Raw genomic sequence first — 15,013 nt, 5'->3', positions numbered from 1 at the left:
TGCAAGTGGGTGCATTCTGCAGACACCAAGGGGCAAGCAGAATTTTGCACATCATCATCCACATCTATTTTTAAGTCCGTTCTAGAATCACAAACGACAAAATCTTCACGTAAACTGTTAGGTTTCGAACATGCAGGGACGAAAGTTTTTAACTGCACGTCAATTCTTTGTACTTTTTGTCTTTTATCAAATAATAGGTGCTAATTACGGACTGTTTTTGAAATAAAATGTAAATCTGAGAGTCGTTAAAAATGTTTTTTTCTTGAGGTACAGGGTGGTAAAGTGTTGGAAAGAAAAAATAATTTCCAAATGACTTTGTAAAACACAAAGTCACATGCTATTAACAGAGACTTTGGAAAAGGCAGGTCTACCAACAAAGCTTTTATTCTACCTCATACTCTGAACTCTTAAGATTTTAGAATATTCAGCTTGCGTTTATTCTTTCTTACGGGGCAGGGGTGGGACAGGGTGCAAGAGTTATCCAGTCAGATCTGAATGGAAAAATCTATGATTTGTTTATTTCATAGTTCAAGTTCAAAAGCAAGAGACAATTTAAATAATAAAAGGGTAACAGGAAAAAATGCAAAGAAAGAAAACAAATCAGTGAGAGTCCAGAAGAACCTTCAAGAATATTTAATTCGGAAAATGTTATTGGTGTAGAGAAGTTGACTGAAAGCAAACAGCTGGGCAGAGTTCAAGGTTTTAAATTAAAAACAACTCACAAGGTCTACGGGGATAACTCTTTGAGCCACATTTTAGAGACCAGATTCATTTCTACCAAGTCAAAGTAATAGCAGTCTAAGCTAAAAAGGAAATTCCTCACAACTGAGGTAGTTACTAAGTATCAGCACATTTTCCAAGTTCTCACAAGGCAGCTTAGCTATTTACAATTCATTTTTCCTCATACATAAATGGAGCACCTTTTCAATTTTAGGTCTTCTGTGATTTAAAAAAAAAAAAAAACACTTATACACACCAGCCAGAATATGCCTATTTTATTAACATCATGCTTTAATAAATAACTGCATACTTCTAATAAAATTAAGCCTCTGTTTACAACAGCCCCCAATATTCCATGTTGACCATTCTTGAAGAATTTGGTGTGAAAAGCTGAATGAAATGTAGACCCTGAGCTATCAAGTAATTATGTTTCAATATAAAAATAGAGAATTAGTCTAACAACCGAAGATTCAACAGGAACACAAACCACCCCTCCGTGGGTGTTAGCTTCTGTGGCGTCAGAGATCTGGCTGCCTAACACAGGAAGAGACTTGCAGGATCTTCCCTCTTTGAAGACTTTCTGGGAACTCCTTTTTCAAGGGAGCTGTTCCACTCTCATGGTTTTATAAGCTGTCATTTGGTAAGGATACAAGGAACGGGGTTGTCTTTGGCCTGGGCCAACAGCTCTGGCCTTTGCCTTTGCCAGATCCCCATGCCACCCCCAGAATCGTGGCTAAGGGTCACCACTAAGCTATTGTCTTCTGGGCTCGGTAGTCCCTCCCGTCCGCCTGCCAACAACGACAACACGTGAAAAAAGCCTGGACCCCCAGACGGCCCCAAGCGGACTTCTTGGCTGACAGGGTAGTAGCACATGGCCGTGACCCACAGCAAGCCCTTTGCCGTTCTGATCAGATGGGCCAGGGGGAGCCAACTCAAGTAGGACACTTTAGAAACCTTGTTTTACAAAAACAGGGATCCAAAACCAGACGCAAGTGCACAGACGAGAAGTTTGCTGGAGGAGTGCTGACAGCTGTTTGGGGCGCCCAGACTGTACCCCGGTTCTGGCCGGCCCTCAGAGAGTTCCCTATTCTACACGGTGGGTGAAACAAGGGGGACCAAATGAGTTTCTTGGTCACTTATTTCTGCCTTCGGGATAGGAAATCAAAGCAGGTCAGTGTGGACATGAAGACCAGCACACAGCGGCTTGCTAAGTTGCTTGGATAAGACACAAAAAGACAAAAACCCACCCCCTAAACTACGTGTGAACGTGTGAGAACTCAGACATCTGGAACGCCTTCTATATTCCTAGGGAGAGTGAACTGAAAAGGAATCTTCTTCTAAGTGGGTTCTGCTCTAAGTATAAGCGGGTTCGAGAAACGGACCTGTGATCTTAGTCTATGTAATTCAGTTCAACCAAGACGAGTATGGTCTGCAGTGTCTTCCAGTCCCCGACTATCGGGGAAGTAGAGCCTTCTTGCATTGAAGCCTGAATCCAACCTACCAAGCGGCTCCGAAGCCCCCTTGTGCCTTCACACTCTGTCCTAACGTAATAATAATAAAAAAAAAAATCATATCCACTCCTCTCCAGAGAAGGCAACCCATCAACAGGGATAAATGGACATTTTACTGCTTGTTGGGCTTTTTCTTTTAATAAGATAACATGATAAATAAACCTGCTTCTGTACAGCTATTTAATATTTCAGAAATACGTACATGTTACATGCCAAGAAAGGACCCTGGTTTTCTTGTAAGAAACAAGGTGAGATCATAATTGAAGGAGGAAAAAAAAAAACCCCACAAACAAAAAGAAAACAAACAAACAAACAAACAAGAGTGATAAAATCACAAATGCACAACTCACTACAGTTCTGTACCTACACTGTTAGCCACGTTTAACATGATTCTGGGAGAGCAGGAACCGCCTTTATACATACAAGTCCCTTTTCCCCACAAAACTGAATGAAAACACAAAGTCGGCATTTTTTAAACCAGTGGCCACATAGTAAAAACTGTACATCGTTGTCCATTCATTTAAAAAGCAAAGTCACTAGGATGGTATAAAAGTGATAACCGGTGCCTTTTTAACTTTTTGAAGAGAACTTTTTCTCTACGATTCAGAATTATCTCCACTCTCTCTGCATGACCAGGAGCAAGCTGCAGAAGACAGCGAGAAGGTAGGGCTGGGCCCTGGCAAGGCCGCCAGTGCCGCTGGCCTTATCGATGGCGCTCTTCCCGGAGTGGTCGGTTGCGTTGTACTCAAACTCCGAAGGGCACTGCTGATACTCACAACCACTTCCACTTCCCTCTCCACTGCTCTCATCACCTAGTTAAAAAAAAAAAAGGAACATGCATTTCATTCCACTTGTTCTCATCACATGGTGGACGAGAACGAGGTTTAAGTTTCAAACCACAGGTGCTTACTGATATCAAAGAAGTCCACATCGTTCCCATTGTAAGCGTTCTTCATTTTACTGGTCATAACCCGAAGAGCCATGATCTGGCGAAGGATCAGTATGTCTGGTTTGCTGGTGTCCACCTGGACCTCCGGATTACTGCCCTGGTTGGCTAAGCCATTTCCCGTCACCGCGAACAAGTATCTGAAATGGAAAATGACCCCGTTAAGATGATCAGTAAAGCTCAAAGTCGCCGAAGATCAGACAATTCTGCCTTGATTCTAGTATCCCCACTGAGTGCAATTCAGGGGAAAGTTGTCCCATTTCTTGTTTCTCCACTTTGACGGGGACCTTTTGGAAAGCTACTCCTTTTAACGGACGTTGGTGGGTCAGAGTCAAGGGCCGATACAGTGGGGACTTAGGAGAGTTACTGGGTATGGAGGGGTGGCTACATAAGACATCACCCACGAAGAGAATGAGGCCTTTGGCGGAACTGGAGCTTTAAGAGGCCAGGCCGGGGGGCTGAGAATCATAGGCATTAAAACCCTGGAAAGATGATGCTACCAGAACCCTGAGTTGCAGTTCTCGTGCTGGACCAGAGCCACCATCTCAGACCTCTGGCCCAGGACTCTCCGCAAACAGCCGGGTGCCTTCCCAAGGCTTGCAGAGCAAAGCCTGTTCTTACAACATTTAGAAGCCAACCATGCAATTGCTACCCACTGTCACGTACTTCATGATGCCTCCCTCGAGTGACAACTGAGTGGCCCCCGTGCGAAAGGCCTGCGAGGCTACCGTGCAGGGAGACCGCCACCCCACTGCCCGCGCTGACCTGCTCTTGCCTCGCCCGTTCCAGCAGTCGTCCTCGTCGCCGTGGCCGGCGGCCATCCTTTCATCGCTGCAAACGTTGCTGGGCAGAGAGGACCAGAACTTCTTGGCCTGTTTCAGCTTCTCCTTGACATCAGTAACCTCATGGGGGAGGGGGAGGGGGAGGGAAAGAGACCTCTGTAAAAACACGCAACAGCCTACACATGTGTCTTTTGATCATCTCTAAAGTAGCTCCAGAGTGCTAGGCAATTCCTTTTCAACTCGAGTCACAAGAGAAAAACGCAGATCAAATTTACACAGGAAGAACAAACCCACTCCAGTGAACTAATGGTTGGAATGCAGGCCTCGAGGGAGCGGCGCAGACCCACTGTCCACTCTCCCTCTTCCTCGCAGCTACCGTCTGAGGCCCGCCAGCCTCCAGGCCCCGCGGGATGAGGAGACTTTCTCAGGGGATGCCTGCTTCTCCCGCTGCGCCAGGGGCTTCTTGAGAACGAGGAGGCGTCCCATCGCTCTGTGCCTCCCTCTAACGGGCACAGTAGATGCGCTGCGTTTCCTAACAACGTACGGATTTCATGAGCCAGAAAATGAGAGGCAGATTTATGGACATCCACATGCAATCTGCTTGGAAAGTTTCACCTGAAAGACCCGCAGTTGACAGACGTCCAACTAAAACTGCATTTGGAGCAAGTGCTTTTGGTTGTCATTAAACACGCCCGTTCCTGCGCCAAAGTGCTCACCAGTCGGTCTAAACTCGTGCCAGCCGCCGTGGTCGGGCGTTCCTCGGGGTGATACGGTCTGAAGCGAGCGCTGAAAGCCCCCTCGGAGATGGAACGGGAGGTCCGGCCGGCCGGGAGGGGTTTGGGGGGCCCACATCCCTGGAAAACCTGCATCAAAGCAAACATGGTCACATTACGGAAGGTGCGTCCCAAGCCTGGGGTGGGGTCGGGGGGGTGAGGGGAGGCTGTGAAGAGGGGTTGGCGGGGAAGGCTCTGCCTCTCCTTGCCAGTTATCCTGCCTTCGTTACCTTCTGAGACACTTGCACACTGTTCTCCTGCATATTCATTATAGCGTCGGAAATCTTCACGTCGATGGGATCCATGACCGATTCGATGTTGAAAGGACCCTCGAGCCTCTCTGCCACCATCAGCATCGCATCTAACAGGACATTTGGGGAAAAACAATACAGCACAAAAAGTAAACCGTGAGTTCGGCTGTGGGTCATCAGTCTGCTTATCTCACCCCGTCTTTGTTTCGGGGGGGGGGGGTTAGGGGAGAACGCACGTGTCCTGATCAACTCGGGTTTTTACATCCGTTTCTATGAACACCAAGCTGCATCTAGTCACCGTGTATCACTAGCTCTCTAAAGGGTGAAATGGCCAGGTGGATGCTTTATTCCAGAGAGGAAACCCAATTGGGAACATTCTATTACACTGATTATTCATTCCCTGTGTGTGTCGCTGGCTGTCGCTGTGAGGCTCTGCACTAGCTCCCGCAGACAAACCTGCGGCCGGGGGCACAACAACATGCCACTTCTGCCAGTGACTTCCTGGGATCTTTTCATTTAGGTTCCATTTACAAGACTCAGAAACATAAATCCGTTAAAATCCTGGCATATCATTTGCTTTCTTTCATTTTTTAAATGAAACCCTTTCAGCTCCTTGAGCGCACAGTTGGAAAGTACAAATGACAGTGTTCCGAGAAATTCTAATGACTTTTCAAATAATGAAAATTTGAAAGATCCAATTTTGTATTAAGATAAACTTCCCATTTCAAACACAAGGGCCTCGATTTAAAGCAAAACGTGTGCCTCTTTTCATTTGGGTGAGGTGACAACAGAAGACACAGTCCGCAAAAAGCCCAGTGTGAGTCTTCGTGGATGACTCTGAGAGTCACCTTGGCCTTCTGGAGGAGTCTAGAATGTTTTAGTACACGTTGAATCTCTTAAACAAAATACGCGGTACTTGTTTTTCTGCCGTACATGTTCGTGGGGATATTGAGGCTTAGTACTGTTGGCTGATATTTCCTGGTCAAAATTCGAGGAAACTGGAAATGAGGAAAAGGGTGCTTCACTCTGGACAAGCACTGAACTTTTCCACTTGTCCGCTCTCCTTTTAACTCTGGTGCTTAAGGCCTGGGAGGGAAGGCTCTTTAGGCCCACGTTATCCACAGTCTTCAGGTAGGCCGAGGATAGCTCCCAGCAAGGAAGGCTAGTTTCCAGAAGCCTCTATGCCCTTCTCAGAGAAGACTGCAGGCCACCATCATCTTCTACCTCAGCTTTCTGGTGTAAAGGACTTTGGGCAGCAGCCTGTCCAACCTTCACCTTCCACCTAAAACAGACCCAACACAACAGCCGAAGGCATAGGGGTCATTTCTCTAACAGATTTCCCTGAAATGCACTTTTTTTGAAAAGCAGTCACAAATGAAGTTTCAGACTGCATTGTGGTAAGCACCAATAAAGGAACGCTTCCTACCTCTTAGTAAAGGCTGCCGGCATGAACACAGCATCGTACCAGAGGGGAAATTGCTTCTGATGGGCTAGCAAAGGGAGACTTGTAAACAAGTCGAGCATCGCTTGTCAAAGCGTCAAGGACTGCCACGTCCAGAAAGCACATTCTTTGTAGAGGAAGTCGCTTGCTCCAAATAAAAATATTATGAATAGACAGATAATCAACATCCAAAATGCAGAGGTTTAAGCAAGGGTGGGGGATCCAGTGCATTTTGGAACTACTCATTCCCCTACTGGTGAGGAAAGGCGGATCACTAATGTGTTTGTGAAAGACTGAAAGGAAACATAAACCCGATTCTTCTGGCTGTTTGGCGTCTTTGTCAACTCTGGGAATGGAGGGAAGCCGGGCCTTTGTTGGGGCCGGTGCCATGGCGTCCTGCACAGGGCGGCTGAGGAATGCAGAGAGTGAGTGGCCCCTCCATGCCTGGGCGGGGGGGGGGGGGGAGAGTCCCGCTTAGCTTTCAGTGCAGCCCTTCCCTACAAGTGGCCAGCCCCGATCAGAAGCCCTGAGGGAGAGCCGAAGATGGTGAGTCCAGGCTAAAGGTCTCTTATTTCCAGGATATCTGACCGGCCCCTGCCTCCTGCCAGCAGCCCTGACACCCCAACATCCCAGCATGGAAGTCCTGCAGGCCACAATGTGCGACATGAGTCAGGCTGGCTAGGCGTCAGGTGAAGGTTAAGGCAAACCACAGTACATGACGGAAAGCAAGGTGCAACGGAGCAGCATTTAAGCTCGTCTGGAAACGGACTTCATCCCGGTGGTGGCGGTGAGGAGTATTGCGATGTTGACCTTCTGAGCCAGCCTCTTACAAAACCGAGTCTGGGGTGTTCCCACTGTTTGGATCCATCTGGATCAAGGCTGGTAGCAACTCAAGAGAGGGAAAGGCAGAAAACTGAGCCTGTCTCTTCGGGGGCCTGGTCCAGCCACAGGCTTTTGGCGCTCAGGCTATGGGCAGGAGGTCATCCCCACCCGTCCACAGAGAATCCCCTTCACACCAGGCAAACTGAATCCTTTCGCGCTGTGCCGCCAGGACTCACAAACCCCCATCTTCAGGCTCACGACCCACTGGGAAAACAAAAGGCAGTTTCCCGACTTAACCCCAAGATCTGATTTTAAAGAAGTTGGGGAAAAAGCGCCCATCACCATTCGTTAACTGCAGTCGTTTAAAGGGGAAAGAAAAATTCTTTGCGAAGGGAAAAAAAAAAAAAAAAGAACTTAGAGCAGAGGCATGTAAATTGGGACTGAATTCTACAACCACAGAGCAAATTAAACCCTGGTGAAAATTCATAAAAAAGCACTGGGGATTAACAATGTCTGTTACCCCTGGCCTGTGAGATCAGCTTATGGGACAGAAAGAATAAAATACCCATTAAAAATTAAGTTTAGATACAATTATATACCCCATCCCTCCAAGGAGGATCATTTCAAAGAACTGAGGAAAATGGATTCAGAAATCCTATCAATTTCCACTCGGGTTTAATTCTGTTTCTTGAAAGAGAACAAACGTAGTTTTTTTTAAAACTCTCAACAAGAACAACCACCGCAACTCACTCCTCCTTGCTTGAGAACATTAATTAAGCGAGCCACAGTGCACTTTTGATTTGACGTGGATCTGCAAACTCTTTGGGAAAATGAGCATGAGAGAATTTATATTTTAATACAATGAGTTACAGTTTCTGCCAGACACGTTGGAACAAGAGAACAGTGCAAGGAACACGGCCCTCTGCCCCTCACTCGTGACCAGTCTCGTGACCAGTCCGTAGAAAGGTTGGCAAGACTCGGGGGCTGTCGCTCTGCACTGTTTGTATGGCGAATTCTCCTCCTTTTCCTGGAGAACGAGCACATTAGATGCTATAAAGTTAAAAGGCGAACCAATATTTACAAAAATGAATTTAGCAGAAGGGAACTTCAAATGTGGCATCTGGGTTGGGGGGGGCGGTGAGGGTAGGATTGAAAAATTGACAATTGAAACATCAACTTCCAATCTGGAAATGCCATGAGCTTTTATTTCCCGGGGTTGGGGGTGGGGGGAGGGAGGGAACAATTTTAAAGCCACAATTTCTCCCATGGCTTCCTTCTGGGCACGATGGGCCATCCATGCAAGAGCTTCTGCTGCCTCTGGCTACCCTTTTTTTTTTTTTAAGATTTTATTTATTTGACAGAGAGAGAGATCACAAGTAGGCAGAGAGGCAGGCAGAGAAAGAAGGAAGCAGGCTCCCTGCCAAGCAGAGAGCCTGATGTGGGGCTCAATCCCAGGACCCTGGGATCATGACCGGAGCCGAAGGCAGAGGCTTTAACCCACTGAGCCACCCAGGCGCCCCCTCTGGCTACCCTTTCACAGGTCTTCTCACTTAGAGCTATTTAGGCTACAATTGTGTTGAAGTGCTTAACAGTCATATGTCTCTCTCTCCGCCCCCCTCACACCCCACCCCGTCAGTGTTCTCAAGAATCTGTTGGAGCCAATTTATTGATGCATTTGCAAACAGAGTTAATATAGTAATTAGCTCTCATGTAGACTAAAAAGTAAGAAGCCTTCTCTCCCGAGTCCAATCCCGTGTCCGAAAGGTGACAACAAATTGCACACACGTTCCCATGACGTGAACAAGGAAGTGAAAAACAGGTGCTTCTAAAGCCACTTATGTTCTGCAATTACTCAAACGTGACTGGGCGCTGGAGGAAGAGCCGAGTCTGTTTCGTGAGCCGTTTAGGTGTGTGTGTGCGTGTGTGTGCACACGCGCGTGTACAGCGCCACTAGCACAGAGGACCAGGAGCCCCCATGCCCATCATGCAGCTTTCAGGACTAAGCTGTGCGTTAAGGGCACATCAACAAACTCGACGGCCAGACCCTGTAAACAATCCTTCAATTGTCCTTTCCCACTGGTGCTGATGAATCCTCTTGGATTACACTGCTGTCTGAGCTGCCTAGAGCGCTCGCGTTACTGTGAAATCCTCTGGAGAAAGAGAACCCCTAGATTCCCTCCCAGTCAGGTTTCACTTGGTTCAAACATCCAACGGGCATTGGGCCACTATATAGAAGGTTCGGTCCCAGGGTGACAGGTGATTTCAACGTTCAGTCAGTAACGACCATACTCTAGCATTTACAGTGACACAAACCTATGATGAGTAACTAAAACAGACCTTTTGGGGAGGAAATGCCAAAAAGTCACATTCTCTTTCTGATACCTTGGTATTTGCTAGGTCTGAAGTCTTCCATACCAGCACCATCAGTTCAAGGGAACACTTACCTGTAGAATGGTGCAAACTCCAAGTACACGTAGAACCCTGGCATCCCATAAATAAGGCACAGAAGAACTTTCATGGACAATAATTACAATATTCCCCGTGCCTGGAAGCTGAGCTCTCTCTGGCGACACAACTCCCTCCCCCTCACTCACCTATGAAATTGTTCCATTCAAAATCAAGATCGCCTTGGTTGGCCAGGCAGCCTCTCATGATGTTGGAGCAGTAGTTGTAACACGGCTTGACACTCACGAGCCCCTGGCAGTGGGAGCAGTAGGTCATCTTGAGCAAGGCCTGGGTACACTGGGCTGTGGGATTGACCTAGTTTGGGGGAAGACAAATACAGTGGTGAGGCAGCAGTAACAGATGACTTTGAAGGTTTGGCCATGAATTCGACTTAGAATGAGCTGGGATGGATAACACCGAGCAGGCCTGGCCTGTTACTTGTAAGAGGCAGATTAGAGAGAAGGAAAGGGTATGCTGGGAAGAAGGTGGGTGGGGAGAGAGGGAAGAACACCACTTGACCCTTAATAACCCAGGGACACTCACTTCACACCCCGGAGACGCCCATGCTCCCTCCATCCGCTCTCTCACTCACGCTCACTCTCGCTCATTTTATGTGGCTCAATTGTTCTGAAGTCCTCAAGTCCTTGTACACACACGGTTCCAGGATCAGCCAGGAGACACAGGCGGAGAGACGACCTTCTCCTGCCCACTGTGCATGGCCTGCTGTGGCCCCTACCACCAGTGTCTTCCTTGGGCACTTAGCCCACCAGCATCGAGGTGTAGCAGGGTCCCTAGTGTATGATCCCTTCAACACCAGTAGCTGTGCTGAAGGCAAAACTCAAGGTCTTCTGCGGGCAAGAACGTGAATACAGGGTGCCTGGGTGGCTCAGTGGGTTAAGCCTCTGCCTTCAGCTCAGGTCATGATCTCAGGGTCCTGGGATCGAGCCCTGTGTCGGGCTCTCTGCTCAGTGGGGAGCCTGTTTGTCCCCCACCCCCGACTTCCTCTCTGCCTACTTATGATCTCTGTCAAATATATAAAATCTTTTTTTTTTTTTTTTAAAGAACATGAATACACTTACACTTGGGCTGAGGTGAAGCCCTTCTGAGGCTTGGGAACAGTAAAGCAGAGTGCTCAGGCAAGGCTCAATGGAAGAGAGGAGACTTTGGTTACACTGGGGAGAAAGGGTTAGGTTTAACTGGTTAGCTGAAGGAAGACCACCACCACCAGGGAGAAGGCCAAGTGCCTGGGGCTGGCTGCCCAGGAAGGACTGTGTGCGTGGCCAGAACTGAAAGGCACACGAAGACCAGGCAGAAACAGATACTATTGGACAGTTCATGAGGAAGGGAAGCCACAAGGGTAAAAGTGGTACTGGCCACCCTCCACGGAGAAAAGAGGCTTCTTGTCCTCTTCCGCTTCTCTCCAAGGACACTGAGGCACACAGGAGCGCAGGCCACCTGCCCTGCATCTTCATCAGTGCGTAGGAAGGATGGTGGCCAGCCATCCCGCCCCGCACTGGCAGCTACCCTGGGGGTTCCCACCCTCCTGTTCTTTCCGCCCCACCCTCTGCTTCCCCTCTTATCAGTACCCACCAAGGTCCTGAGCAAACTTATGATAGCAGATACCAGGCAGGGAACAGATGCTGGGATGAACTTCACCTGCCGTGGAGTGTGACTTGAGACACTGCTTATCAACACTACCCTTCGGAACAGGAACAAGGGATGAGAACTGTCAGGAGGAAACCTGAACACCATTGGCTCCTATCTGATGGACACACACAGCCCGCCTCTTATCCCCACCAGAAGGCCAGCCTGAAGCGGGTGGGGCCGGAGCCTCCAACAGCAAGGCGCTAATTGTGTAGGTCAAAGTCAACACCCCCTCCCAAGAAGGAGGATTTTGCCGCTGCAGTTTGAACCCAGGCCCAAATGAGTCTTTTCATTGTGCTTTAATGGGCAGTGAAATCTTGGCTACCTGATACCCTGGGGGGGGTGGGGGGTGGCCAGTCTGGAGGGCTAGATTTTCTGGATAACCAAAAGTTCACTCTTTTATAGTCACCAATACTTAGGACTTCAACACCTGCCCGTCCTACCCCCTCAGTTTACAGAGGAGCACACAAGCCTGGAGGCAGGAGGTGGTTGGAAAAGCCCAGGAGCGCAGAAGTCAGGGTTGGGAGGGGCCTTAGAGGTCACACCGTAGGACTCTCACATTTAAGAGATGAGAAAAGCGAGGCCACACATTTCCCAGACAGATCACGTTTCCCTGCCTTCTTCAGCACAGGCTGTGAAACTCTCATCTTGGGTACACTGGTTTGCCCCTCCATTGCTAAGGTTCAGTTCCACATTGACCATACCGCTAACTGGCTGGATTTCAGAGAGGTGAAGAGTTAGTGGGTAAATGCCTACGAGAGACTGGAGAAGAACCTGTGGCATTTGTTGGATACTCTGCTTCAGCAGAAACCATGCCCTACTACGGAAACATTCACAAAGCTCAAGTGTCAACAACTAGTCACTGAGCACCTATCTCGTGTTGGGGATTATTCTGGAATGTACTTGTGATTAGGTAGCAAGCAGGAATCTCTGTATTAGAGCGGGGAACCTGCTCCCGAAAGCACAAACACATTCCAAAATGGTATGGGCCTGTAGAAAATAAGCAAAAAATCTAAAATCGTGGTAGTTTTAGTCAACAAATGTGCCCCTCCCCCCTCCCCACCACCAGCTTTCTTTTCGTAACTCTTCATGGTCCGCTTTATTCTTTGTTCCACTCTAAGTCAAATCTGTGTTGCAGCAGGCCCGGTCTGCACAGGTTGGTGTCTGCTCAAGGTTTAAAGCCCCGGACCAAACAAAATGACACAGTAGAGTTTTATTAAAGGAAGATTATGAAACTGGGTTTGGCGGACAGTTTCCACTTCGTTCGCTGGCTAAGTACTGGCTCGTGCTCTGCATGTGACCAGTTGTCTAACTACTAAAAACGATCATGAAGAACTCAGCTATAACATGTTATGGAAATACTAAATGCTGGAACTGAGAAGAGAGATGGGCAAGTTTTAAGAAAACAGCGATGGGCAAGGACATGCACAATACCCAGCTGGAGAAAATCAGACTCAAGTCTTTGGCCTCAGGACCACTACCTACAGCACTATCCATGACTTCACATTATTCAGATTGGGAAACAAGATCCTTGTGTGGGAATGAGGCTCTGGCACAGAGGAGCATCGTGGTTTTTGTTTTTTTTTTTAAATTTCATTAGAGAGAAAGAGAGAGCAAGCATAAGTGAGCGGGAGGGGCAGAGGGAAAGAGAGAAGCAGGCTCCCCGCTCAACTGACTGAGCCACCCAGGTACCCCTGAAGAATGATTTTAACAGTCAGGAAATGGAAAGAAACAGGGGTCCCCTGTGATGTTCACCCCCAAGATGTACCAATAATGTGACCACCCCCCAGGCCTTAGGTCTAGGTCCCCAATCTCATGGACCCAGCCAAGCTCAGGATGGCAAACCCAGGATGCCAAGAACCACTTCTCCTTTTTGGCTCTGGAGTACCCACTGGAGAAACAAAATGGTTGCTTATCTTTGAATCCTCAAGGGCTTCATTCTGGGGCTTTATTTATTTTGAACAGAAACTCAAGTACAGGGGCACCTGGCTGGCTCAGTTCATGAGCCCAGGGTCCTGGGATGGAGCCCTACGTCAGGCTGCCTGCTCAGAGGGAACTCTGCTTCTCCTTCTGCCTCTGTCTCTCCTCTCACTCGTTTGCAAGCTCTCTCTCAAATAAATACAAACCCTTAAAAAATTAGAAATTAAAAAAAAAAAAAAAGAAACTCAAGTTCATTCACATGTCACTCCCTCGTAAGCCTCAAAATCAATTGTTGGAGTCCCTAAATAACCTACTAAAGTACATTTATGTGGGGACCCAAGTCCAAGTGGTAGATCCTGCACGTGGGGATTAACACAAGGGGCAACTATACTCCAAGGTCGCCTTTTAATCGTCAGTTATATATTGATGCTCTGTGGCCCAACATGCCGCTTAAAATGTTCAACATAATTATTCCTTTGCGCCACAGCTCTTGACTAACATTTGAGGTTTTCCTTCTGTTTAGAAGCCTCTGTTGAGCCCCAATGCCAGTAGGATTGGGGGGGGGGGGTTGTGAGTGCTTTGCTAAAAGGCACACGTTTCAGACCTCTCTTACAGAGTAGTTATTTCTCTAAATGACATTTAGAAACAAAGGAGGCAAAACTGTACTGTACACTCCTCCCTTCCCCCTCTGAACCACTAACACAAAGAATGAATCCATGGTCTCAGGAAAAAATGTTTATTTTGCTTCTATGGTTTCACGATCATGAAGAATCTTCATGTCAAAACCAAAGAGAAGGATATTCTACGTCAGAATTGCCTGTCTACTGAGAGCTTTTATTGATGTTATTGATATATAATAGTTAAAACAAACTTACTATGTGCCAGGCTCTCTTCTAAGTACTTTGCATGTATTAACTCATTTAAGTTTGCATGTATTAACTCGTGTATTAACTCATTTAAGCCTCCCGATAATCATATGAGAGGCATATTATCATTTCATTTTACACGAGAAATCAGGGGTCAAAAGAGATTAAGGGACTCACAGGAGATCTTCAAGGGCAGGGCCAAGATTTGAATGTGGCCATTTTGGTCCTAGAGCCCATGCCCTGGGCTTCCTTGATGTGCATCGGAATGGCTTCCTTGAGTAACTGCATTTCAGGAACAATGAAAAGAAACTCGAGGGCAGCACATGGAACGTGGTCCTTCTCCGTAGGGACCCGGACCTAGCACAGGGGAACCACACACAGCGAACGCTCAGCTAGGAGGCTGGATGGTTTTCTGGCAAGAATTTGCGGTTTTCAAATTTAGTGACCAAATGAAATCATTTTTACGTTGGAGGGCAAGTTAGGATTCACCCACATGGCGGATGTGCTTGACTAGACCCCTTGGATGAGAGGACATACTGTTTAATGAACAACAAGGACTTACTCAGCCAATGCTCTATCTTCACAATGGGTCGAGTTACCACAGGGATGGGGGGGATATATATATATATATATATATATATATACACACACACACACACACACACACATACATACATACATACATATACCACCCACCGGCTCCTGCTCACAGAGAATTCAAAAGCTCCAGTAAACACTGTTGCCCAGAGAGAGAAAAAAAGAGCTCACTTAAACAAAAATGCCAGCAAACAGTACATCTATCTCACCAAAGTTTTAATATTTTGAAAGACTTGGGGGGTTATGCAGTAGAGGTGATTAATTTCTACTAAAAAGTGGGATGTTATGTAAGAAA

The 15,013-nt window shown here is 47.4% G+C and overlaps 1 protein-coding gene across 1 annotated transcript in view; it reads right to left on the bottom strand.

Annotated features, from left to right (window-relative positions):
* Positions 1-618: 618 nt before the first annotated feature.
* Positions 619-15,013, bottom strand: part of GPC4 (glypican 4) — a 105,992-nt gene continuing 91,597 nt past the window's right edge. Inside the window, exons 4-9 of the mRNA XM_045068041.1 lie at positions 9,841-10,006; positions 4,963-5,093; positions 4,676-4,822; positions 3,943-4,079; positions 3,142-3,317; positions 619-3,043 (exon numbers count right to left, since the gene is read on the bottom strand). Coding sequence (XP_044923976.1) covers positions 2,841-3,043; positions 3,142-3,317; positions 3,943-4,079; positions 4,676-4,822; positions 4,963-5,093; positions 9,841-10,006 — 960 coding nt within the window. The 3' untranslated portion in view covers positions 619-2,840. The remainder of the gene's footprint in view (positions 3,044-3,141; positions 3,318-3,942; positions 4,080-4,675; positions 4,823-4,962; positions 5,094-9,840; positions 10,007-15,013) is intronic.

Source organism: Mustela putorius, unplaced genomic scaffold, assembly GCF_011764305.1.
Source record: "Mustela putorius furo isolate JIRA1106 unplaced genomic scaffold, ASM1176430v1.1 tig00003899_pilon_pilon_pilon, whole genome shotgun sequence".
Lineage (NCBI taxonomy): Eukaryota > Metazoa > Chordata > Mammalia > Carnivora > Mustelidae > Mustela > Mustela putorius.
The sequence above is the reverse complement of the archived record's forward strand: the minus strand, read 5'-3'. Positions and strand labels throughout refer to the sequence as shown.